This window comes from Lampetra planeri, chromosome 50, assembly GCF_965212315.1.
Source record: "Lampetra planeri chromosome 50, kcLamPlan1.2.h2, whole genome shotgun sequence".
Lineage (NCBI taxonomy): Eukaryota > Metazoa > Chordata > Hyperoartia > Petromyzontiformes > Petromyzontidae > Lampetra > Lampetra planeri.
The window spans coordinates 4,721,372-4,748,460 of NC_136156.1; the positions used below are offsets into that span (position 1 = coordinate 4,721,372).

The 27,089-nt window shown below is 49.7% G+C and overlaps 3 protein-coding genes across 5 annotated transcripts in view; 1 reads left to right on the forward strand and 2 right to left on the reverse strand.

The window, feature by feature from the left end:
- The window catches only part of FAAP100 (FA core complex associated protein 100), a 32,368-nt gene extending 16,330 nt beyond the window's left edge, over positions 1-16,038 (reverse strand). The window contains exons 1-3 of one of the 3 annotated variants that reach the window (XM_078616354.1): positions 12,241-16,038; positions 9,926-10,061; positions 1-3,458 (exon numbers count right to left, since the gene is read on the reverse strand). In XM_078616354.1, the coding sequence (XP_078472480.1) occupies positions 1-162 (162 nt within the window). In that variant the 5' untranslated portion in view covers positions 163-3,458; positions 9,926-10,061; positions 12,241-16,038. Of the gene's footprint in view, positions 3,459-9,925; positions 11,102-12,240 lie in introns of those variants that run through there. The other 2 variants (XM_078616353.1, XM_078616352.1) reach the window with 2 other exon arrangements.
- Positions 515-20,953, forward strand: ARMC2 (armadillo repeat containing 2). The gene is made up of 16 exons (XM_078616355.1): positions 515-993; positions 3,074-3,146; positions 4,204-4,381; positions 5,220-5,471; positions 6,586-6,806; positions 8,069-8,171; positions 9,864-10,102; positions 11,185-11,330; positions 12,291-12,390; positions 12,805-12,949; positions 13,294-13,416; positions 16,343-16,465; positions 17,674-17,787; positions 17,972-18,107; positions 18,826-19,001; positions 19,776-20,953. Exons 1-16 carry the CDS (start codon positions 728-730, stop codon positions 19,943-19,945), a joined length of 2,565 nt encoding a protein of 854 aa, XP_078472481.1. The 5' UTR covers positions 515-727; the 3' UTR covers positions 19,946-20,953.
- Positions 20,653-27,089, reverse strand: part of LOC144734231 (forkhead box protein O3-like) — a 10,145-nt gene continuing 3,708 nt past the window's right edge. The window contains exon 3 of the mRNA XM_078616356.1: positions 20,653-26,748. Coding sequence (XP_078472482.1) covers positions 25,570-26,748 — 1,179 coding nt within the window. The 3' untranslated portion in view covers positions 20,653-25,569. The remainder of the gene's footprint in view (positions 26,749-27,089) is intronic.

The window sequence follows — 27,089 nt, forward strand, 5'->3', positions numbered from 1 at the left end:
CTGCCTGCCGCCGGCCGCCCCGTGCACGAACACGCGCTCGCCGCTCCCCGTGAACACGAGGCCTGCGGGGCCGGGCCTCAGCGGCGGGGCCGCCCTGCACGGTCCCCGGGGTCGCTCCAATTCCTCCAGGGCGCTCCCCCAGCCTATGTGAAGACGCTCCATGCTTTCCCGCCAATCACGAAGATTCGATTCGGATTAGCGACGTTCGATTCCTTCTAGTCGATTCCACGCGTGGTTACGCGTCTGGTTTATAACAAAAAATGTCGATTCTAGAATCGATTCGTCGTCGTTGTTGTTGTTGTTGTCGCACTTGCAGTCGTCGGATTCGCATCGCGCCGCGAATGTTCATCTTCCGCGAGCGCCTCCGCTCCCACGAACGCATCCCAATCCGCGTCTCATCTTAGGACTCGTAATGCGTCGCGATTGCGTTACGCATTGGATTGTCGCGCGCGAATCGCTTCGCCTAAATGTATCGATTCAGTTTAGCGAAGAATGGATTCGCGATGCTGCCGCGAATCCCAAGAAACTTTCGCGCGGCGGTGTCCATGGCAACGACGACGCCGCGTTGACCCAAACACGTGAACGAAGTTCCTCGTGTGTGTCCGTGTGTCTTAATATATCACTCGCCACACATTATAACACACACAACAGCGCGGATAAACCCACACCGCGCCTGCCCGCACCGGTCAAAAGTCTCCAAATCTCAGCCCGAGCTCGGAACTGCCCCATGGCGCTCCCCGATCCGCGCGGTCGTGCGGCCTCCCCGGGTGCCTCGGGGTCGTCCGTCTCCCCGGGTGCTCCTCCAGCGGCCTCCACGGCCTCTCCGAGTCGGCGGACGAGCGCGCAGATTGTGAGCGAGGCCCGCGCCCTGGTGCGTGCCCTGGAGACGAGGAGGCCGCGCACGCCGCGGGAGGCGGAGCGCCGCCTCTTCGGTGCCCGCGGCGGCGTCGACGGCGCGGGGAGTCGCGACTCGCGTCCGAGCTCAGCCGTGAGGTGACCCGCGGGTGGAGGTCATCACAATGTTTCGTCGTCATCGTCACAACACCTCATCATCATCATCACAACACCTCATCACAACACCTCATCACCACAACACCTCGTCACAACACCTCATCATCACAACACCTCATCACAACACATCATCATAACACCTCATCATCATCATCGTCACAACACATCATCATCATCACAACACCTCATCACAACACCTCATCACAACACCTCATCACCACAACACCTCGTCACAACACCTCATCATCACAACACCTCATCACAACACATCATCATCACCACAAGACCTCGTCACAACACCTCATCATCACAACACATCATCACAACACCTCATCATCACAACACCTCATCATCATCATCACAACACCTCATCACAACACCTCATCATCACAACACATCATCACAACACCTCATCATCACAACACCTCATCACAACACATCATCACAACACATCATCATCACAACACCTCATCATCATCGCACTCCATTACATCTTATCCATATGTAATCTGACGGGCAGTAGAGATCTTAACACCTCATTAAACCCCCTTCATAACCGCGTCGAGCACTCTCGCATCTCTTGTCGTGACGGCGAGGAGTCAGACGACTACGACAACTCACGATTTCTGAATAATGGCATCGTCGTGCCGGGCTACTCAGTTGTTAGCATCGTCGTTGAGCCCTGGGTCTGGGTCCCTTTCTCTCAGAGGGCTCACAAGTGGCCAAGTCAGAGACCGTGAACTTCCTCCATACTCAGATCCGAGGTTAGAATCGTGGGTTATGAAGCCAGGTTTTGGCCACCTGAAATACAATTGGATTATCAAGTTGAATGTCTCACCCCGGTGTCAAGCCGATGCCCTGACAACAAAAAATTAACCCGTAAAAACAAAGTTTTTCACTATAAATCCTTTATATGCGTGGCGGCTAGAGTCCTCTCATCCTCTGGCTTGAGATGGCTGCCACCTATGGGTCAGATGATTGTCTGCCAGCATTAAGCAATTGATAATTAAATATTTTAAAAAAATTCCCTAAACAGTGTAAAATTTTGGATTTTTTTTTTCACGAAAATTAATTGTCACGCACAACGAGTCTGTGTGGAAAATGTCAGCTCGATTGGATCACGGGAAGTGGGTTAAAAAACGACCGAAAGATTTGCACGGTCGTAAGCAAGCAAGCAAGCACGCAAGCAAGCAAGCGAACTTAATATAAAGGATTTAAAAATTACATCTAGTAGTGTGTCTTAAGTTGAATAAATTCCACCTACGAGGATTACAAAATGTCATTTGTTTCTTTCGGTTAAGTCACGTCTAAAGATAAAATAATAAATTAAATTAAATAATAGAATACGACGTTGCGATTGCAACACGTCGTATTCTATTATTTAATTTAATTTATTATTTTATCTTTAGACGTGACTTAACCGAAAGAAACAAATAATAATTCCTGCAGTCACGAAAGTTCTAAAATTAAGATTACAAAATGTCGTTTGATTGCATTTGCTGGGGTGTCAAGGGCCCCCTTTCTGCAGGGCAGTGCTATAGTGGCATCTTCTGCCATACGGTTGACATTGGTTGTCCACAAAAGTGGCCAACTCAAAGTAAATTTCGATTTAAAGCTTTCGTGACTGCAGGGATTCATCTTCTTGGTTTTTTCGGTAAAGTCACGTAGAATGGAAATAATAAAATAATAAAAATAAAACAAAATAATTCTCACGACGTTTCGGCCACAACGCAAGCAGCCGTCCTCAGGTGGAGAACAGGTCTGTCGAGAAGACAGAGTCTGAATGACGAAACCTCGTGAGAATGATTTTATAATGTTTTATTTTTATTATTGGATTATTTCCATTCTACGTGACTTTACCGAAAGAACCAAGAAGATGAACTCAAAGTCAACTTTGCACAGATTTTACCATGTGTGCCACCTTTGCCATGTGCCAACGTTGCGTGTGTGACTGTGCTCATGCTTTGCCCATCTGTGCATGCTATGTGCGTGTGTCCCTGCCTTCATGCTGTGTGCCCACGCTGTGTCTGCATGTACGTACATCTGCATGTACCGTATGCAGCCTGCATTCACACCACTTTGAGGTGATGGAGCAGAGGCCCACATCGCGCACTCGTCTCGCTCCACTGCAGCATGTGAGTATACCCCACCCACCCAAACAGATACGCTATAGTATCTATGTATGTTGAACTCATTTCGCAGCTGTGGGGGAAGGACAACAAAATATTCTAGATTTGAAGCTTTCGTGACTGCAATGATTCATATTCTTAGGTTTTCGGTAAAGTCACGTAGGTAAAAAATTAAAATTAATAAATGTAAAATCAAAATAAAATAAAAATCACGACGTTTCGGAGGCAACACAAGCTTCCGTCTTCAGGTGGAACCGTCACAGCACGATTGCTGTATCAAGTAAGATAATGTCCAAGAGATCCGACCTTGTATATATACTGGTTGAGGGGGGAGGAGACAACAAAATAAACACAAAAAGCAGTTCAAAAGACATTTGTTTTCAATCTAGATCAGTCATGTGGGCTGATGCATATTTAAACATATATACTTACCAATTTCTGTAGCATCTTTATACAGCCGACCTCCAGACGTTTGACAATGAAAGAAAGATGAAGCCGAACACATTGACAAATACATATTACCAAATAATACAAATATATAGATGTACAGTATTTAAAATGATGTAGATGTAGGCATTAGAGACCAACTAAGTCTCAAGTCTAAGCCTAAGCAGTGGCACCGCCAACTGCACAAAGTTAAACATTTCACAAGTTCCAGGTCTGGGGAGCAGCAAACGAGAAAGAGCAACCCCCCCCCCCCCCCCCCCCCCATCGTTCGCAAGTTTACTCACAGCATCAACAGGTCTCTATTTGCAGAGCAAAGGCCACGTGCAGTGCAGTGTAGAGCGATATGTCGGGTAGGAGTGATGAGTGGGGGAGGAGTGGTGTGTGGTGTAAGAGTGATGTGTGGGGTATGGACCTCAGGAGCCAACCCACGAAGAATCTTAAAGAACGTCACAGGAATCTTGCACTCAAATTTGATCGGCAACTAGTTTGTCAATGCAGGTGTACGGTGGTCATGTTTATGTTAGAGGACTCCAACCCTTTACTGCATATTCAAAGGCACAGCGCTCCGTGCTCTGTACGTGTGTTTGTATGTTCCATGGACTTTGACTGAGCCAAGCAGAAGCCCCGAGTGTCCTCAGATTCCCTGGACAGGGACCCTGACCAGGACCCCCTCCCCAAGTCGCTGGGTGACCCCCGCGAGGTGGCACGGGTCAGCCGCTCCCGTGCCAGACTCTTCCGCGCCGCCAGCGCAGGGCACGTGCTGCCGGACAAGCCAGCCCCGCCACACGACGGTGGTGAGGGTCACAGTATGGTGAGATTGACACAGCTCACACCAGTCGCTCTGTTGTGGTTGACATGGGCCCTGCTACAATTGAAGTGTTCTTGCCCCAGGCCCAGGACGTAAGTGTCCACTCTCCTCTCACTCAAATCCACTCACTCAAGTGCTAGTTCCAGACATTCTCTCTTGTGTAGGGCCCGATTGACCAGAACCTTATTCAGGTAACTTTACATTACAGGACAGACATTAGCTGCAGCCGCACTTTAACAACTCTGGTACCCCCCCCCCCCCCCCTCTCAGCCAGTCTACATAACAAAGGCTCAGTCCTTTGTTATGTAGACTAGCCGTAGCTTCAGCCGCACCAACCTTACCATAATAATAAAAAAAACTCCTATCCAGGGGCCTGCCCTGGCTCCTCCCCCCTCAACCAGTATATATATGGGGTCGGATCTCTTGGAATTTCTCATTTACTTGATACAGCGAGCGTGCTGTGACGGTTCCACCTGAAGACGGAGGCTTGTGTTGCCTCCGAAACGTCGTGATTTTTATTTTATTTAAATTTTTTACCTACGTGACTTTACCGAAAAAAACCAAGAATATAGACAAGTTAAGGCTTTGTCGCAGAACATAAGGGAGCGTACCTCACGCAACTAGACAAATTAACTAAGTTTCGTAGCCCAGCATCTGGGCTCCTCCAGCCTGTGGGACCCGTCAAGTGCCATTGCTCCACTTGGACTCTCGACAGCTACGCCACTGGCTCCTCGTTTTTAGGAGGCAGGATATCCTGCAGGCCTGCATGGTCTGTGTACATATACCCAGCTTGATGCTGTGTGTGTGTTACGGTGGCATGTCAGGACTGAAGAGGATGCGCAGCGATCTGGGTTCACGGGACAGAGCCCCCCTTGCGCCTGGGGCTGTGGTCGAGGCCTGGGGGGAGAGGCCCCCCGCCAGAGGGAGCCGCCCTCCGAGCTCTCCTGAGCCCCCCAGCTCTCCAAACACCCCCAGCGTGCCCGACTCCCCCAGCTCTCCCGACTTCCCTACGGAGGCTGCCTTTTGGAGTTCGCACGTCGCTCCACTGCTGACCCAGCTCGAGGCCTACTCCGCGGGTACACACCTCATCCGTCATGTCAGACAGCAAACACAAAGAAAATATGTCTCAGTCATGCACACTGTCAGGGCAAGTTCTGCTAAAAAGCATATTTGCAGGCTGAGACGACGCACGAGAGGGCGGCGTGCTCAGTGCCACGCCTTGTGTCCCCTTGGGGATGCTCAGAACTGGTTCAGATAATCGTCACGAATGTTGGCCATGGCTGGAAATTTTACTCAGGTTGCACCTCCAGCAGCGGTCGCTCTATTGCAGACACAGCCGCCTCCACCTTGATAAACGTATAGGAGGGGACGACCTAGGAGGGGCTAGCAGCCATCAGGGGGACAGAGTAAAAGGTTACACAAGTGGGATTTGGGCGCACACACTTGTTCAGGTGTTCACAATGCACATTTTCTTTCGAATAAGCCCCATGGTTGGACAATAATTTTATATCCTTCCAAAAAACTCTATCCTACGCCTTCGCTAATACTGTTTGTTGCTGGCTACTTGCCAACTTGGGCCTTCGAGCCTGTGCTCAGCAATCATGATTAAAAAAAGAACATCATACAAAGTTGCGTCCTTTTTGTTAAGTAACTAAAATTTTTACGCAATTATATTTGAAGTTGAACTAGTCAACATTCAAATTACAGATGTTATTATCAGGAGGCGACCATGAAAGTAAAACAGTATACATCACATTGCACAACACCAGTCGTGGCCATTGGAGAAACAATGCAGGTTTGGATAAGCTACTCAAGTTGACATACCTCGATTTAAAGCTTTCGTTGACTGCAGGAATTCATCTTCTTGGTTCTTTCGGTAAAGTCACGTAGAAGGGAAATAATAAAATACTAATAATAAAACATGATAAAATAATTCCCACGACGTTTCGGCCACAACGCAAGCAGCCGTCCTCAGGTGAAGACCAGGTCTGTCGGGGAGACAGCGTCTGAGGACGGCTGCTTGCGTTGTGGCTGAAACGTCGTGAGAATTATTTTATTATGTTTTATTTTTATTATTTTATTATTTCCCTTCTACGTGACTTTACCGAAAGAACCAAGAAGTTGACATACCTCATTTATCCTGCTTCTTAGTGAATACCCAACGAGCGAGGCGTGCTTTTTCCTGCACAGAGGGTGACCGGCCGCAGGTCGAGGAGGGGCACGAAGAGAGGGCGGAGGTCGTGGGACGGCTATGTGGCGTGTGCGAGGATCTGGGGGCCGTGCTTGCCCGGGGGGGCATGTTGGCCCAGAGGGGTGGCCACGGCAGGGCCGCCCTCCTGCGCGTCCTGTACCGCCTGGTGGACGTCAACTCGGACCGCCTGCTGCTCCACGTCATCAAGCTCATTCTCTCGGTAGAGTCAACCAGACAAAAGACAAATATTTCTAGATTTGAAGCTTTCGTGACTGCAAGGATTCATATTCTTAGGTTTTTTTCGGTAAAGTCACGTAGGTAAAAAAATTTAAGTAATAAAAATAAAATAAAAATCACGACGTTTCGGAGGCAACACAAGCTTCCGTCTTCAGGTGGAACCGTCATAGCACGATAGCTTGTGTTGCCTCCGAAACGTCGTGATTTTTATTTAAATTTTATTTAACTTTTATTAATTTAAATTTTTTACCTACATGACTTTACCGAAAAAACCTAAGAATAAAGACAAATATCCCCCCCGTATAGCCTTAACAGACTATTGGGGCAAGTGCTGTTAGCGAGCACCTATGAAGGCCGGCACGGCACACGAGGGGGTGGCTGGCGATGCTTACACATTGCACCAGGTACTCATTTGAGGCTGAGTCGACCAAGTCCTCAGTGCCACAAGCCCCATTGTCACTACCTTTGTGTAGTTTCCCAGAACACCAGTAGTTTTATAGGTAATAATACTATTGTTGCTGTTGTTAGCCTGGAACATATTACCGTTGGGCAAAGGCCTCCCAGAGTTTATTCGATTCCTTCCTTTCCATAGTTGACCAATTCTCCTGGAATGCAACCGATATCATCAGATGCTGAACAGGGCTAAGTCTGGATAGTGCTTGAATGGGTGGCCGCCATGTACGGCAGGTTGTTACCTTGGTAAACAGCAGTGTGCAGTGAAGCAAAATCCATTGTTCTCCTGTGCTCTATGCTGCCATGTACCCCACCCTCACCAACTGCCACTCACCAGTGTGGTGAAGTATGGTCAAGTAATTTTTACAACCTGCATGGCATAGGGAGGCCCCATCCAGCAGTAGATTGATAAAGGGCTTTACTTTTACAGTAATCCCTTTACGCAATAAAGTCTCACTGAGTATAAAGACACTTTCTGCAGTGTTCAACATGTGGGCACCCACACATATAAGGGGATAGCACTCAAAGCTCCACACAGATGATTTCAGCAATTCAATGGTGCAATTCCATCATCTGGCCACCTCACAAACCAGGCAGTCTCCCGTCCATGTACGAAGCAGGTTCTTGTCTTCCGAGATCTGACGAGATCGGGTGGTATGACTGATTGTCTGTGTGCACATTTGTACTCTTATAAGATGCAATGCTATCGAAGCCATCGCTTCACAATTTGTATGGAATAGGCCGCCGAGGATGAGTGTAGCTGAGCTTTTTTGTTGCCTCTTCTCACCGCAGATTCAGGTCAAAGACAAGAACCTCCTCAACGTGTGCAAACTTGTGTTCAAGATCAGCCGCACAGAAAACAACGACCTGCTCTTCCTGCAAGTGGGAATCGTGGGTATGTGTCGGCTAGGAGGGCGGCTCTCTTACACGAAGGGTTGCACTGCACCGCGAGAGATCAGAATGGATTCTTCATCCCAAAACATGACGCTGATAGCACAAACGAGGTTTTAAAAAAATGTAAATAAAGAAAAGTAAGTGGGCTTCGGCAGGACAAGTCGCTGGAGATAATGCCATTTGTACAGCGAGTAGTAGTGAAACCTGTCTTTCTGTCTGTCTGTGGGAGAGGGGGTAGGGTGTGCGAGGGTTTCCTCAAAACTAGTTTTGCCATGCAAAGTAAAATTGCTCCCAAAGAGAAGTGAAACCAATTCTGCACTGTTGCTGGACTCTCATCTCAAGCGTGCACTTGTGCGTGCATGCCAGTGCGGGTGTGGCTGTCTGTGTGCAGTGGTTAGCGCTCTGCACTATGCACCCGAAGACCTGATTTCATTCTTGGGCATGGATAAGATCAGTAACAATATCTTAACCTGTCCTTGGCTCCACCAAGACAACGTGGTACCTCGTCCAGTGTGAAAACATCAGCACTAAGGAAATTAAATCAGCAGGGCATATTGCGTGTTGCAGCACCCCTACGTGTGCCGTGCCGGTGTTAATAGGTGATCGTCAATAGGTGATCGTCAATAGGTGATCGTCAATCGGTGATCGTCAATAGGTGATCATCAATAGGTGCTCGTTAACAGCACTTTCCCAAGTTGGGTGAATGGCTATAGGGAAGAAACGAGGCAGAACCAGGCCTGCCAACAGACCAAGTGATTCTTTTTCTGAGCTACAATCCTCAACGAAACTGCATTGCACGAGTTGACCTGCAGCCTCATTAGGCTTTGCCCTCCACCCATTTACGTTTGAGTTTTCCCAGTGAAGGGCATTGCATGCGTGTGCAAATCCAAAAAAATCCTTGCTGAGGGCCAAATAGGACTTTCATCTACATTTGTGAAACCGCACATTAACCTATACCTTGACGTTATCCAATAGTTACACAAAAAATAATTAGGGCTGACCTTTACAGGTGACTGAGCACGCGAACATGAGAAACACATTTTGGACGGGTCGAAGATATTTCCCTCTAGTACCCAGTGATGGATAAATCCATAATATAGGTTTTTTGGGGTTAGATCGCGTAAGTATAGATGTCGTTAAACCCACCACCACCCGACACAGCCAATTCGTAAGGTTTGTCACGTAAACAGAACATGCAAATTTGTTAAAAGTACAGTACACCGGTGTGTTGGAGAGCAAATCCACAAAATTAACAATCTGAGTACGATGTTTTGCCAGTAATTACAACTAGCTTCATCAGGCAACAGCCAGATTGATAAATATTGCTCGCAGGACGTTTCAAAGTGGTAGGCCTGGTGTGGCTGCAGGCTGTCCCAAATGAAGTCGTGGGCCGGATATGGTCCACAAGGCATGGGTTTTCTACCCTCTTAGGTGCTGCGGAAAATGTCTGTGTGTGTGTGCGGCACACACTCGTGGACAATTGCAGATAGCCATCCTCCAGAAATATATGAGCACAACGGCAGGCGAATAAAACACAGCAAGGTGGCACAGTGGTGAGCACAGGTGGTGCAACCCATAACACCCGGGGGGCCTGGCCAACGAGCCTATGACACTTCACAAGGCCTCCAATTGCACCTAGCCTGGCACAAGCGCCATGGTGATGTCACCGGTTGTTGCTGTTGTTGTGGTGCAGAGTTGCTGTTGGGGGTGCTGGGCGACCCAGATCTGGCGGCGAACGTGGAGGCTCTCACGTACTGCGCGGGAGCTGTGAAGTTCCTCGCCAACAGCGGTGGCGGCGGTGACGGCGGTGATGGTGGTGGTGCACTGGGCTCAGAGCTGCTGGTGCGCGGGACCCTGGACACACTGCTGGGCCTCCTCGCTCGCGCCAACACTGCACCGGCAGACAAGGCGACGGCGCACCTGCTCGTGCAGGTCTCTCAGAAACAAAGACAAAGACCCCCCATGTAGCCTCCACAGACTATTGGGGCAATTGTTGTTCGCGAGCACCTATGAAGGCCGGCACAGCGCACGAGGGAGTGGTGTGAGCAAAACGACCACAGCCAAGAAACCTTTGTGTTCCCATTGCTGATGTTTATATACACTGCAACAGGCACTCATTTAAGGCTGAGTTGACCCACGGGAGACACGGAACTGGTTCAGATATCACTTTTCACTGATGTTAGCCACGACTAGGATTCAAACCTTAGGGTTACAGGGTTCGTAGCGCAGTGCGTGAATCACTGCAACACTACTCCCCCCTCACACACACCTTCATGGCAGAGGTCGCAAACGGGTTTTGATTCCTTACCCGTACCCATACCCGGCCGCACCAGGGTCGCAAACGGGTACCCGTACCCAGCCGTACCCTACCCGGCCGGGTACGGGTAGGGTACGGGTATCGGGTACCTGATTGCGACCTCTGGGATGAAGCCATGTTGCAGGCGCGGGTGGGTTGATTCTAGGAACTTGAATTGTGAGAAGAGACAAGACGTTGGGAAATGAGTGACAAACGGTTACTCACCAGTGACTCACGGTCTACCCTTACCCGGCCGCACCAGGGTCGCAAACGGGTACCCGTATCGGGTAGGGTACGGGTATCGGATACCCGGTTGCGACCTCTGCTTCATGGGTCTATTAAATGTTGCTGCTCCCAACAAAGACAAAGATTCCGGGACACACAAAGTGACAGACAAGGGCATGGTCCCCTCCTTTCCCTGCCACTCAATCGTTAATCTTGACCACTGGCTATTATCCCTTAAGCCTATTAACTTTTCTTAATGATCAACATTTTTCTGACTTACTTGAATTAATTTTGAATGACTGGATCTGGTCCAAAGATGCTTGGCACGATTTAAAGTGAAACCCCGTATCTAAACATGGTTGTAAGAATTGCTCTTAAATTTGGTGGTGGAGGGTCTTACGACATAAATTTGGTCATTTTTATTATGACAAGAAAAATCACATGGGCTCTGGGTTGTGCTGATCGCGCGCTTCGTGTTGTTGCCATGGCCCAGGTGACAGCGGCCGTGCGGGGCCTAGCAGACGCCCCGGGAGCCTGTGGCTTCTTCCGTGTGGCTGGGGCACTCCCCACACTGTGCACGACGCTGGAACGCTACGAGTGCGACGCCTGCGTTTGCACCAACGTCCTACGTACATTTAGGCAAGTGCCTCTCTCTCCTGCACAGCATTGCCAAAGAGCATTGCGGTGGTGGCCATCTCCCAATTGCACTCCTGAGGGAGTGATGGAAATTACACATTCCTATGGTGGGGGTGAGTCATATAACCACTGCTGACTTCCCCTCATTGTATCCACCCCAGACGGATGGGCTGCATCAACCCCCAAACGGGATTTGAACTCACAACCTTCCCAGTGTGAGCCGCTCGCTCAACTGCTGACCCCACAGGACCAGACACAGCTCCGTGCGATTGTATTTTGAACCCGTATTATTTGAATCCCAGGTTATAAATGATGTTACAACAAGAAAGGCCATTGACTGAGCACATTAAAGGAGAAACAATGCTGTTGCCAGGTTGAAAATATTCCACCGTAGCACCCGAATATTGCGGCCAAGATGCTTGGAATTGCTGGATAAACATTATTTGTGAACAGTTTTGAAGTCTCGATTTAAAGCTTTCGTGACTGCAGGGATTAATCTTCTTGGTTCTTTCGGTAAAGTCACATAGAAGGAAAATAATGAAATAATAAAAATAAAACATAATAAAATCATTCTCACGACGTTTCGGCCACAACGCAAGCAGCCGTCCTCAGGTGAAGAACAGGTCTGTCGGAAAGACAGCGTCTGACAAACCTGTTCTTCACCTGAGGACAGCTGTCGGGAAGACAGCGTCTGACAGACCTGTTCTTCACCTGAGGACGGCTGCTTGCGTTGTGGCCGAAACGTCGTGAGAATTATTTTATTATGTTTTATTTTTATTATTTTATTATTTTCCTTCTACGTGACTTTACCGAAAAAACCAAGAAGATGAGTTTTGAAGTCGTGGGTTTCATTTGGCTTTGGAATGAAGTGGCGGGCCACATGAAATGAAGTCACAAGCCGTAGGTGCCTCACCCCTGCTGTAAGACCGTGCATCCTTAACGCTCTCCGTGCTTTGTCTGCAGCAAAGTGACGGATCGCAGTGAGGGCTGCCGTGAGCTGGCTGCTGTCGACTCGTCTCCCAACATCCTCATCGCTTTGCTGCACAAGTTTCCACGCAAACAGGTGGGCGGAAGCACGTCCGCTACGCACCAAACATCCATCTGCTTTATTCAATACACACATTGTATACCACACAATGTATTCCAGTGCATTAAAAATACGTTATATACTGCACAACACAATGTATTTAATGTTTATTATCTACTCCATAACTGAGTGCATTTAAAATAAATTATATACTACATAGTGCATTCCTGTGCATGCGATGTACTTTCCTTTTGCCGATAAGTCACACGATCCAGCTGTTGTATTAAAATTACGCACGTAGATGCATGGCGCTGTAACCACTGCCGTGGAGCGTCACCGTGTCGTGCCATGCGCCGTGTGACACGGGCGACGCGACACGGGCAGAGTGAAACACGTCCTGTGACGCGCGACGCGTGCCTCAACCACGTGCCCTGTGACACCGGGTGACAGGACCTGGTGGTGCGCGTGTGCTACACGCTGGGCAACCTGGCGGCGCGCAGCGAGGCCGTTCGCGAGCGTCTGTGGCGCCACGGCTCCTGCCTGGACGTGCTGCTGCATGTCTACGCGCTCCAGCTGCAGCGCCAGCCCGACACGGGTGCGGTCGCCTCTCACAGCGTCACCTGTAGCCGTGGGTTACAGGCAAATGTTTACAGTTTCACATTGTCAACGAGCGCAATACTTTTATGCGAAAATCCCACGAATGTTGATGTGCGGAGGTGTGTGTGTGTGCGTGGTCTGTGTCTATGTGGCGTGTGTGTATATGTGCGCGTGGTAAATATGTGCACACTAAGCATTTGCCCCAACCGTCTGTTAAGGCTATACGGGGAAACTTTTTCTTTGTGGTATATTGCTCTGTGCATGCCGCGTGGTGCGTGTGCATGTTGTTTGCATGTGGGGTGTTGGTGTGTGCTCATGGTGTGTGTATTTGTGAGCGAGCAGACCTGGCTGAAGACGTACTTGTGAAGCTTCTGCGTGTGCTGGCAAACCTGTCGCTGCACCCTGGCATGGGTGCAGCCCTCGCCAGCCACCCCCGCTGCATCCAGCTGCTCATCTCCACTCTTGGTGGGGTGCCCCTTTCGTTACAACTATTATTATTATTATTCATGCCCTTATGACCAGATTCTCACTATTCCAGTGTTTTTCTTCTTGCCATTTTTGTTCCAATTATGCTATCGGCATCACGTCGTGAGATGAAAAAAGTAACTTCTGATCTCTCGCAGAGCCGAGCAACCCTTTGTACTGGGGAATGGATCGCAGAACCGGATGTTATAGAACTGCTTTTGGACCCATTCAAATTACCTCTTATAACAGGACGAGGGGGTGGGTGGCCAGCACGACGCCCGGCCGCCTTTGTCTCCCCAGTGGCGATGTTCACACACCACACCAGTTACTCGTTTGAGGCTGAGTCGACCTAGGGGAGGCCCAGGAGCAGTTCAAATAATCGTCACTGGTGATGGCCGTGAGCGGGAATCGAACTCGGGTCGCCGGGTTCGTAGTGCAGCGCGCTAACCACTACACTACAATGCGTTACGCTTCCACATGTGCGGGTCACATGACAGATTTGACGTCACAGCTCACTTGCCGTGCAAAAAATATATGCATTATTGAGCTCCCCCCCCCAAAAAAAAAACGTGTATTTTTTCTAATTTTTGCATGGTGTACAGTCTGGAAAGTACCCACATGGCAAATTTCCAGTTTGTTGCATGTCGGGAAGTACGCTAAACATTTTGAACAGACACACATATTCACAACTTTGCCTTTTATATATATCTGGAGATGACAGACAGACCGATTTGGCTCATTCTCAGAGCTCTAATTCAGCCTAATTAAGTACAGACATTTCTCTTCTTGGTTTTTTCCGGTAAAGTCACGTAGAAGGGAAGTAATAAAATAATACAAATAAAACATAATAAAACAATTCTCACGACGTTTCGGCCACAACGCAAGCAGCCGTCTTCAGGTGAATATACCACAAAGAAAAAGTTTCCCCGTATAGCCTTAACAGACGGTTGGGGCAAATGCTTAGTGTGCACATATTTACCACGCGCACATATACACACACGCCACATAGACACAGACCACGCACACACACACACATCTCCGCACATCAGGTGAAGACGGCTGCTTGCGTTGTAGCCGAAACGTCGTGAGAATTGTTTTATTATGTTTTATTTTTATTATTTTATTACTTCCCTTCTACGTGACTTTACCGAAAAAACCAAGAAGATGAATTCCTGCAGTCACGAAAGCTTTAAATCGAAATACAGACATTTCGTTTACATGATTGCCTTTTGTTGTGTAGTCATTGGTGACTGGGCTACGGCAATAAGCTCACCGCACTTGAGGACGTGGTTTAATCACAGGTGCCTGTATTTGAACGCAGGATCTCAGCGGTGGCAGCTTGGCACTCTGACCTCTGAGCCTTGTAAACATTATCTCTGAAATAAGTTTCTGATTACCATCAGGTTTATCTGGTTGACACCAGATTTAAGCTATTGCAACCAAGAGACGCCAGAAAATTCCTGTTGGGAGAACATTCCTTCATCCACGATGTTTCATGCCTTATTTATTTAATTAGTATCCCCCCTTAATCGGTTTTGTACGATAAACTGGATTGCTTGGCTAATCTGAACGCAGTTGCCTGTGATCATTGCCTTCTCCCCCAACTGGTCTTTATGTTGTTTATATGATTGATTTGTTAATATTTTGCACTGTAAAATTTTTATCAGGGAGAAAAGTGGGGTAGTGGTAAGCGCACTCCGCTGTAAACCCAGCAACCTGGGTTCGGTTCCCGGTCACAGCTAACATCAACGGTGAACCACTCCTAGCCACACCGCCTTTTCCAACCTGCACTGACCGGCATAGCGAAGAGTGGTCATACAAGCCCGACGTTTGGAGACCATCAATACTTTATTACGCTGGTTAGTGTATGTCGGTGAAGGGGGAATCCCCTGATGTTAGCCATGGCCGAGAATTGAACTCGTAGTGTGCGAAGTTTCTGCGAACCACTGTAGCACCTGCCGCTCCACCCAGATTAACTTATGTCACGTACACTTTAAACATTTGCCATCTTACCTATAAACCCCTCACCAGGTGGCTCAATGGTAGAGTGAGTTATAATCCTGGTTGGGGGTTGGCTCAACCCTTCAATCCTCTGGAGCCAATAAAATGAGGATCACTTTGTAGGGAAGTCAAAAGTGATTTTTCTATGGACTCTCACCTCTGCCCTAGGAATAGAGAATTTATACTACTGGCTCTGGGCTGGAAACAGATGGGCACTGCCTCCATGTTCAGTTTTTTAAAAATAAATTACTTTTACTTGACTAATGTATTTGTTTATAGTCAGCAATTGTACTGGCTATTGTATTTATTTTCCTTAACTTAGGTTATGTATGTATGTAGAACTTCTTTCGCACCATACTTAGCCAACCGTGCTAATCGGCGGTGCGGGAGACCGACAGCAAACTAAACACAAAAAGCAGTTGGAAAGAAATGAGTTTCCAATCTCGGTTTAAAAGTGCATTGCTCCAGTGGCTTCCTAAAGGTTAGCTTTGAAGAAAAGATTTGTATTTTTCGATTTAAAGCTTTCTTGACTGCAGGGATTCATCTTTTTGGTTCTTTCGGTAAAGTCACGTAGAATGGAAATAATAAAATAATAAAAATAAAGCAATAAAATAATTCTCACGACGTTTTGGCCACAACGCAAGCAGCCGTCCTCAGGTGAAGAACAGGTCTGTCGAGAAGACAGTCTGACAGACCTGTTCTTCACCTGAGGACGGCTGCTTGCGTTGTGGCCGAAACGTCGTGAGAATAATTTTATTATGTTTTATTTTTATTATTTTATTATTTCCATTCTACTTGACTTAACCGAAAGAAACAAGAAGAAAAAAAGATTTGTAATCTCAATGATTGTTTCGCAGTGGTTGTAAATAAAGATAACCCTCTCTCTGTCCATCTCGTGTTGGGCGGTCGCCCGCCCGCCCCACAGAGAGCCCGGGCGTGCGGGAGCGCGAGGAGATCGTCTTGAACGCTGTGGCGACTGTCAACAACCTCTCCTTCCACATGGGCCCCGGTGCCACGCTGCAGGGCCAGCAGCTGCGCATCGCAGAGTGTGAGCCCCGCGCACACCGCGGCATGAACGCCACGCGGCCTCGCTGCGTCGGTGCCGCGGCAGAGTAACCAGGTGTGACCGGATCTCAAGAAGCTGTTAAAGAAGCGGTGGTCGTGTTTATTGTCTGTCGTACGTCTCCATGCCAGTCTGTGGGTCTCTGTGTGCGTCGATGGATCTCTATTTCAGTCTTTGGGTCCTTACGTGAGAATACCACACCAAATGCTGTATTGAACAAGGGGTATATTTCTTTGTTGTTGCCAGTGTCCGAGTAGTTGCGCAACAGATACATTTTTTTCCCACCTGATGACGGACGCTTGTGTTGCGCCCGAAACGTCGTGATTAATTTTATTTTTATACCTACGTGACTTTACCAAAAGAACCAAAGAGTATGGATTCCTGCAGTCATGAAAGCTTCAAATCAAGATTAATTAAATTAGAGACAGGCTCAACTTTGTAGTGGCGTAGTTCGTAACGTGCTCGTTTGCAAACATATGATTGGTTGTTACAATCGTGAGGGTGGGAGGCAGAGTAAACCAGAAAGGCGGTGGGGCTCTACTGTGGAGGAGCGTGCCCAGATACCCGAGCCAAGCTCGACACGTCTTCGCTGCGCAACTCATCGTACAGATGTGGAAAAAGTCATTTCAGTGATAAATTTGCCCGGTCTCGAAGGCGATTTGGTTGCGCAACAGATAAAGGGAATTAATAATCGATATCCATCGATAACTCTATGCATCGTACCACTGCCACTTAATACTGTTCACAATCAAACCCTACAGCAGAGGTCGCAACCGGGTACCCGATACCCGTACCCTACCCGATACCCGACTACCCGTACCCGGCCAGGTACCGGTACGGGTACCCGTTTGCGACCCTGGTGCGGCCGGGTACGGGTACGGGTAGGCCGTGAGTCACTGGTGAGTAACCGTTTGTCACTCATTTCCCAACGTCTTGTCTCTTCTCACAATTCAAGTTCCTAGAATCAACCCACCCGCGCCTGCAACATGGCTTCATCCCAGAGGTCGCAATCGGGTACCCGTACCCGTACCCTACACGATACCCGGCCGGGTACGGGTAGCCAGGTATCTGGTAGGGTATGGGTACCCGTTTGCGACCCTGGTGCGGCCGGGTACGGGTAAGGAATCAAAACCCGTTTACGACCTCTGCCCTACAGCGATGACCCCTATCTGTTTTGCTTATGACACCTCCAGTGCTGCTCATGCCCCTGCTGGGCCCTGGGGAGGAAGGGGTCCTGGAGGCATTGAGGGCCCTGGGGAACCTGTCCCAGAGCGCGGCCGTGCGGGAATTCCTCCACCAGCACCACGGTGAGCGCAGCAGCCACAGATGCAGCAGCGTCCACTCTGCCACATTGCCACCCGCAGTGAAGTGCTGATCGTAAATGCTGCCTGTCTGTGTTGTCTTGTGAGCTGCCTCTCTGTATTCTGGCTGGTCTGCTGGTATCTGTGCTGCTTTTTGCCTGCGAGTTGCCACCGATGTATCCATCCCCAGTGCCGGCGCTGCTGTTGGAGCTGTTGTCCGAAGGCTCCCAGGACGTGTGCTACTCGGCTGGGGGGGTACTGCTCAATATGAGCAGTACCGACGACGGGGGGGCAGGGCGGCTGCTGCAGCTGGGAGCCATGGAGAGGTGAGCGCTATCGGTGGTGGCGGTGGTCGTGGGGGTCACTGTGGAAGCAACAACTCAGCCTGCAATGCTTTGACAATTGACCATCTTCCAATTGGCCATGCGAGGACTTGTCGAGATTCAGGGTTATGGATACCCGGCACGCCGGCTCAACGCTCTGACCTCTGAGCCACCGTAGTTACCTTGCTGTGTTGTAACAGATTAATCATCATACGCCTATAGCAGGGGTTCTCAACCTCCCCCCTGCTAATCCAAACCATTTCCACCCACGCCTGCCCCATCAGCTCTACTCACATCTCTATTGGCTGCACGAGTTGCTCGAACCTTCACTCAAAACTCGTTTAATAATAATAAGCTGCAGTGGACATTTTCTCTGGCGTGTTCACTATACATCGTGAGTCTTGTCCACTGGATATCAACCCTTTTAGCAATTTCCTGTTCAAGCCCATTCACTATTATTTTCATTCAAGCTTAAACATCCCTTAAGGCCGTCTATTCGAACGTAAAAAACAAACGATTAGCACACAGGCGGCTACCCGAGCCCTTTATTAGAGATTTGTCCTGCATAGTGTCCATACTGCAGGCCTGCCTTCATGCCTTCCTGGGAGGGGGGTGGGACTGTTGTCCTATATATTAACTGAAGTGGCAGCAACAGCCTTTTCGTGCATTGCAGAGGAGAGTGGCTGAGCACTCATAGGTCCCGTGATGTGATTCCTCCCAGGCTGCTCAGCTGCCTGCACCGCTATTGCCGTGCGGACTGGCAGCTGGGCGGCTTGCTGTGCAAAGTGCTGTGGAACTTTAGCCAAGGGCCTGCTGCCACCGGCGCCAGCGGCAAAGGCGGGGGCCTGGATCCCAGCGACACCACGCGCCTTCTCGCCACGCTGCACCTCCTCCTGGGTAAGCGCCACCACTCCCCACGTGACATTACAAAACATAGCATTGAAGTCACGATAACTCGCAAGCCTTTGTCAATCCACTGCCGGATGAAGACCTCCCCACGCAGTGTCGTTATGTCGGTTGTTTGACCGAACTTCATCACACTGGCCAGTGTGGGTCGGTGGAACCCAGGCCTGAACCAGTCCAGCGATATCTGGTTCAGACAACACTGGCCACTTGTTAACGTACCAAAATATTGGCCTCATTTGGTCTTCATGGAACGAAGGGGAGTTTCATGAAGAGGATATACTGGGGAACCCCTTCCCGTGAAAAGCCCGGTATTCTGACACTGGACTCAACACCAAGCTCTTTGCAAATTATTTTCTCGCGAACCAAGTTAAGCTTTGGTCTGGTGACTTTTAAACACTTTCACCACATGCCAGCTTTTGAACCTAAAATGTATCAAATTTTTAAATAATAATTGTATAAAGCTGTATGTTTAACTTTGTAAATGGTTGAAATTAGTTATGTGGCAACCATCGAGTCACGTGTCTACTGTTTAGCATCTCCGGGATCTGGCAGAGGGTAGCAAGCATTTGGCAACGAGATGTGGTGGCTTTGGCCACGGTGACATCTGGATCAGCAAAAGGGTTTAAATTCGGCAGCCTGCCGCCTAAGTGGGCAGGGTTGGCAACTGTGGTGCTCAACGGGGGTGTCGTGGTGACGGGGGTGTCGTGGTGACGGGGGTGTCGTGGTGACGGGGGTGTCGTGGTGACGCGACTGTGGTCTTCGCAGACGAGCGGACGGCGCTGGTGAGCGCGCCACTGGACGGTGGGGAAACCGGGGAGACGGTGCAAGGATACCACCGGCAGCTGTGGGAAGCAGAGTTTGTGCCGGTGGCGCGGAGGCTGCAGAAGAGAGTGCAGAGCCAGGCGGCGCCGCTGCTGCTGCTTGAACCGCTGTGACATCGTCGTCACCGTGTAAATCTTCACGCTCGCACACGCACACACGCAAAGCCAGGGGTGGAGAACCGACAGCTCCCGACTTCATTTTTCCCGATCCCAAACCACCACTTCTTTTCATACGGCCACATGTTGTCTTCCACTTCAAAATAGCCCGCTAACAATACTCATCCGTCACCAGCAGTAGGTTGCCACAACGGCAGTGTGTGCAAAGTCAGTGATTCCTGCTCAAATGAACGTGGAGGTGGTGGGCATCTCATGTTTATGGCCGAGCCAGTCGTGGCAAGTCTAACAAAGTGGTTCAAAATTTTTGACCCCAGAGAGATGATGGGCTGAGTCAACCCCCCAACCAGCCAGTCACTATACTGCCAGGATACAGGAGAGACTTATAATCAGAGTACCAACACACACCCTCTGACATCACCACCTCCAGTTCAAAAACAAATGAAGGTGTGCAAACTACGATTTGAGTTGTGCAAGATGTGTTTAAATGACTCGTCGACAATCTCCGAGCCCGTGCTTCCATGACAGTTCCAACAGCTGCTTGTTGCCAATGTCATTAAAATATACGACCGGAGATGTGGTGCTCCGAGCACGGCACGATTTCTTGTGAAGCAGCACATGCAGAGACACTGTGACCCTAAGCTGCAAAACACATCCCCCCCTCCTCCCATCATACGCCAAGTAAACAACGAGGCAGTCGCTCCTGATTGCAGTATAAGTATTTATTACATATCATACAAATTTAAACCAGATTTAAAGTAATGAATTGAGCACACAATTAAGGCGTAACACAATAATAACAAATCTCCGCTTTAAGCTTAGTGCACACCACAGTAGCGACAGCTGGACCATACAGTCCCAGTCGCACGACATCAACTTCACAGACAAGCGCCAGCAACTAAACGTCAAGAAATTACACTCGCATGCTGCTTACACGCGCAATAGCGGCAGACAACAGTAAAACATGGAGGGAAACGCTAAGGCTTTGCACGTTAGCTCCACATTCTCAAGTAGGGCTGTTAATTTGGGTTTCTTAGCGTTATGGATAATCTCATAAAAAATATTACAATTAAAAATTATCGGTTTGTCAAATGTTACCAGTCCGCACTGGCCAGCATGGTGAAGTATGGTCAAATGAGCCCCATGACTGACACGGAGTGGCGAGTAATTCATCCAGCGGTGGACTGTGACAGGGCTGCAAGATTGTTTTCTACATACCGTGTATAGAATGGGTTGCTGTACGGCTTGAACATTGTTGCTTGTCAATTGGTTCGATTTGTAACCAAAGTTGGACTGGATTCGATTATTATAGAATCCACGATTTTCAGAAGCAAAAATGTATTTCGCAAAAGATTCTGAAATAAAATTGATGACGGAATAACAACCCCATTCTAAAGTAACCGCACGTAAATAGGAGAAACAGCCGCTATGCTGCCAGCCTGGCTTTCCCAACCAGGCGGGAGATTGGAGAACTTCTCAGATGCACTGCGGGTGGGAACCCAACCGCCCGCACCCATAATGTAGGCGAGAGCTGGGCTGGTTTAGGGCGTCATCTGGTCCAACCCATGTGAGACTAGGCTCTATAGAAAGCTGTCTCGGGTGTGGACCAATCAACTTCAAGGACAGTGCACATTATCAGAGTTATGTTTTTTGTTTGCATTATGACTGCAGGTATTGCGGTCTATGCAAACATGACTCCTTGTAAAAAGGTGTCAGTTTTGTTTCCAGATAGAAGGGTAAAAAACACAATTATCATATTTTTACTGGCAAATGAGGTTCCCATGGTGGTTTAGGGAGTTTGAATGTGCATGGTCTCCCCTACTCCGCCTCCGTTAGGCCCAACTGAAGCAATGGCCACCGCTACCCAGGCGGAAGCAATGGCCTCTGCAGACATCCGGCCCCGCATGGGAACATGCACCGTGCTGCCTCCACACACCACAGCAGCAGTGATGCCACCAGTGACAGTGGAGCACACCACTGTGCAAGTGTCACCACAGTGATGGTGCCACTCCAGTGGTGTCACCACTGACGTTAGTCATGATGTCATCGCAAGAGTGATGTCACCACTGTGCAGGTGTCACCGCCAAGTGACGTCGCCATGTGTGATGCCGACAGTGGCGCTATAAACATCAGTGCAGCGATGTCACCACCGTGGTGACGTCACATCTCGTGATGTTACCACCAAAGAGATGTCATCGCGATGCAGATGTCACCACTGTAGTGTTAACTGTTAAGTTTCTGCAGCTGTGGTTTCCCTGGGCTCCAGGCCAAGAGCTCCTGGGTCAGTGCGCCCGGATTCACAGCAAACCCCGCACTACAGTATAAATTCTTTACACGATTGTCTATGAACATACTTTGTAGCAAAGCTTTACTTACAAAATTACATCTTTTTAAAAAAAAAATCAGCTCATTACAAAATAGAGTTGCATTACTCACAGATTGTCTTAGTACGAGATTACACAATAAAACCCGATATTTTGACACAAACTAGCTCAGTTAAGACCACAAGCGTGCGAGACTTAAACCGCTCGCCTACCCCCGACCCCACAACAGGTGTGTCACCGTGCGTTCCGCGCTGTTCCCGCCGCACGGTTATTGGCTCAAACGATTCCCTTTGTGTCTCATTAGTGTTCCGGCCGGCTCAGCCAATGCCTGCACCCGCCTGCGTGGAGGCCACTGAAGGAATCCTCCTACCGTCGGTCGTTCCTGCAATATGTCCTCCAAAAACTGGGCTCTCATTCAGGCGTGGCGTTCCCCAGTATATCCGCTTTCTTGACAAACCCCCATTATTTCCATGAAGACGAAATTATGGACTCCTTTTTTTTTTACAAACATCTGTCCTTCCATTGATGGAGGAGGGCATTCTCAGAGCCATGTCGGTTCAGTTGCTTATCTGAAAAAACGTCACACGTCACAATGTGTGGTGGGTGGCCCCCAGACTGTTTTGGTTATCACTGTTCCAAAAAAACACCTGTTAGTTCAATGAACACCAAATTTAGCCCGAGTTTTAATGTTGTCGACACGGCCTTCTATATCACAAATGAAACATAAGCAAAATGGTAAAAAAGCAAGCCAAAAGAATGAACAAATAGTACAGCAATTACTGTGCAGTATGGTACTAAACCAAGACTGCCTGGCGCATGATGCATCTGCGTGGAGATGCAACTGACCACAAGCGCTACTCAGCGTGCTGTTCAGTTTTTGAACTTTGGCAGCGTGATTTTCAAGTTCCGTTTTTTCAGTTTTTAGGGGCCTCCAAAAATCTTCACGACAAGACACGGTCTATCCGCCCATATTATTTCGAGGACACACTGTACCATTCAAATGGTAAATTGAGGGGTGTCCTGGAAGGACTTAATAACCCACATATATATTCAATATAACTCACGCTCGTGTCACTGGAACACTTTACAATCCACTTTTTGGAGTTAAATATTTTTTTTAAATCATATCCACAGATGGCTGCACAAATAACCTAATAATTTGTTTGATCAACTTAATCCACCTCTCAACAACTACTTTCTCTACCAAGAGATGTTGTGGGTTATCACGTTGTTCCAAGACACCCCGCAATTGTAGGCATGTAACGATGCATCAAATCATCGATTAAAATCTATAATTGCGATGAAAATGATAATTGTTATACTATTGTCATATTTAAGCGAACGTAACAAAACTGTACACGCAAAAATTGAAAGAAACGATAAAACACAAACGAGACGGCAAAGATCCCCAGAACAAACCAACTCTTGAACCACAGCCCTGAATTGTAACAATTCATAGAATCAGCGGTCATCGGGGAGGGGATGGAAATCTGTTACGTCCCTCGTAAAAGCCGTGGTGGTAATCCGCACGGACGGTAACTCGACTGTCACCACGTCTAGGGAAACGTGGCATGGCTGCGAGGGAGGGGGGGGGGATGGCAATGTTGAGACCGGCATGGAGCCGTGGATTTGTCCGGCCAGCCCAGGCTCGGCGACATTACGACACCGCCGCCGTGGTGATCATCGTTGTTTTGCCCGCTCGGCCACCGCCCCCCCCCCCCTACACCGCCGCTATTCTCCAGTTTCTCTAGAAATCACGCCGAGGTAAAGTGTGCAAACTCTACAGAGGTGCGATATGCTGCGTACACTAAAATACTGCTGCTGCAGCGGTCACGAATGCAGTACACGGTTTGTGGCACCACGCGGTTACGTGGACGGGGGAAACTGCAGGACTACCCGGGCAGGGCCTCTCCGTCGGTCACTCGCCTAGCCACCGCCCGGCCACCGGCACCCAGCACCACTACACAGCGGCCTCTGTTCATCATGGCGAATTAGTGACCAAAATAAGAGAAATTAATATTGGTTAAATGCTCTAAATAGTAAAGCGAGTCCCAGTAAAAATTCTTGGCTATCTCTAAGGGCATTAAGTAATTCAAAAGCGCACGCGTGCCTGATCCGTAACCCTGCATCCCGGGCGCGCCAACGCAACAACCCCCCTGCCGCTCACGAGATGCCGAAGCTGCAAGCTGGGCAGGCGATGGCAGGCGCAACCCTCTCCTAGCACCAACACCAAAATAACACCTCTCTCCACTTGGGGACTTTTTCCTCCCAAATAAATTCAATTGATCTAGCGTCACAACAAGGACATATTGCTTTGGGGCCACTTCTGCGAAAACAGCACGTTAAAAATATTTACTATTAATATAGTAATAGCTATATAATTTTCAGCATCTATCGCAAACATACATACATTTTTTAAACTATTCAGGTGTTTATCCGCACACCTGTGCACACACTGTACAGTACAATTGAGACGTGTCTCACGTGATGGCTTTTGTATCAGCTTCCTGGTTTCCCGGCCATGCTGCAACTGGTTTCATTGAAAGGCCTAAAGAGTGTGTGGCTGAAGAGGCACAGATTAAGGCATGAATCGGCACCGACTCCTATGGCACTTGCGTGATCTCAACAAAGCACTTGCGTCAGGCGAGTGACACATGATGACATCCACTCCACGTTGGCAGCTGGCCAGCTCTGGCAACCGAAAGATTTGGATTAAACTTTTCTATCTAAGCTGGTAAAAAAAATGTCTATAATGAAGGCACTCCACTGTTATCACAAACAGCTCAACAGCTCCTATCCTCGACAATGCTAAAGGTCATTCCAACTATTATTTACACTGTGGCCACAGACTCGAATTGCTTTGTTAATGAAATAGAATCGTCCTCGACAATGCTGTTGCATAGTTTGGATGTTTGTAGCTGCACGCTGCCAGCCTTCCCACCACCCGCTTCCGTCCGGAACCCTGGGGGAGACGACCGAGCGAACCCAGCTTCTGCCCCCATTCCTTCATTTGGGAAATGGCCCAAAGGCTCTGGATTTCGGGCTCCACGCCGCCTGCTGAGCCGCGCGGCCCCACAGAGCCACTGCCCTCACGGCTGCGGCGAGGCCTTTGCTCCCGCACCGTGAGCGTGGGCTGCGGGGCCGGTTGCGTTTCGGATGCAAACCCACAGCTGTGAACGGGTCGGCCCGGTGTGTAGCTGCTGGGCGGATCACCGTCGGATCCCCTGCGCTGTGGCCGGTGCGGAGAAGGCATGCGGTTTCCCTCTCTGGTGTGGCCGGGGCGTGGAGAAGCGCGGGGCCTCACATGGCACGGCTGGTGGGCTGGTTCGCCAGCACCGAATCGAAGCTGAAGTCGAGGCTGTCTGCATCCAGCAGGTCGTTGCGGATGATGGACTCGATGTCGCACTCCAGGTTGCTGTCGAACATGTCCAGGTCCAGGTCGGCCGGGAACCTTTCCTGGGCACTGAGTGCAGGCCCGTCCCCCTGTGGCCCCCCAGGTCCCGCTGCGTCGTGCGAAGCCTTAACGCCCGAGACGCGAACCATATCGGGGGGCGACTGCTTGAGCGCGATCATGTGCGGCTGTGGAGGCGATGTCATTTTCGGCTGCTTAATGCATTTGGGCACGGCAAAACCGCGCTGCGCAAAGCCAGGGGCGGTGGCGGCCGCGGCATGCTGACGGAGCCCGGAGGGGGGCTGCTGCTGCTGCTGCTGGGGTCCAACCCCCTGCTGCACCCCCGCCCCCCCCGCCGCCTGCCCGAGCGAGTAGTCGCCCTCGTTGGGCAGCGTGTCCGAGTCGAGCAGGTCGCGGAAAGTGTGCGAGGAGCCGAACTGAGCCATTTGCGGTGGAAAGCTGGGGTTGTTTTCCTGGATCGTCTCCATGGGCGAGGGTCTCCACGACTGCAATCCGGCGACCGACGGGCGGAACAGCGAGTTTCCGTAGCCGTCCGAAGGCCCCGGGAAGGTGAAGCCGGGTCCCGGCGGAGGCTGGGCGTGATGGCCGGCGCTGGCGCCGCCCGCCATGCTGATGTCCTCCAGCAGCTCCTCCATGAGGCTGGTGGAGCGGGGGTGCTCGCCGCCCACGCCCATCGGCAGCATCTTGTCGGGCTGCGGCGCGCGCAGGTGGTGGTCGTTGATGTTCATGGTGCCGGCCAGGTCGGTGATGCAGGGCAGGTCGGTGGGAAAGGGTTTGCTGAGCGCCTCGGAGAACATCCCCGGTGCGGCAGAAGGAACGCCGCCCCCGCCGCCGCCCCCGTCCCCGTCCGCCACCTCCTCGAACTCGAGTGCAAGGCGCACGGGCGACACGCGGCCGCTCACCGTGCTCGCGTTGGAGCCCGTGCGCGTCCGGTAGCTGGCCCAGGGCTCGAAATCCTCGCTGGTGTGCGACGGGGATGAGGTGGCCCAGCAGCTGGGGCTGTCCGCGCGGCCTTCGGTCATGGCGGCCTGTTGGGCAGCCTTCTTCTTCACCGCCTTGGCCCTGACCTACAAAGGGGAGCGTGTACGCGACTTTGAAGACAGGTGTTATTGTCACTGTGCATAGTTGTCGAACCAGATGAGAATTCAATAAACCAAGATAGCCTCATTTGCAAGAGTGACCTGGATCACCAAAATAACAATGCAGCAAGGAAAATTGCACAAAATCAGAGCAGAACCACCTTACAGGAGATTAAAACTATTCTAAAAATATATATATACAGCTATCTTGTATATAAATAAAGAGCTTAATCTGTCTCAAAAACCTTTAGGGTACTTCCCGACAAGGTAGACAGCTAAAATTTTGTACAAAGGTAGCTTTTAGGACTCAAACAACAGGAAACATGTGA

Bases quoted from the DNA above. Each gene is read 5' to 3' on its own strand.
- ARMC2 (XM_078616355.1), top strand. From the start codon at position 728: ATGGCGCTCCCCGATCCGCGCGGTCGTGCGGCCTCCCCGGGTGCCTCG. The intron at 994-3,073 runs GTGACCCGCGGG...TACCGTATGCAG, and splicing joins CGTCCGAGCTCAGCCGTGAG to CCTGCATTCACACCACTTTG. The intron at 6,807-8,068 runs GTAGAGTCAACC...TTCTCACCGCAG, and splicing joins TCATCAAGCTCATTCTCTCG to ATTCAGGTCAAAGACAAGAA.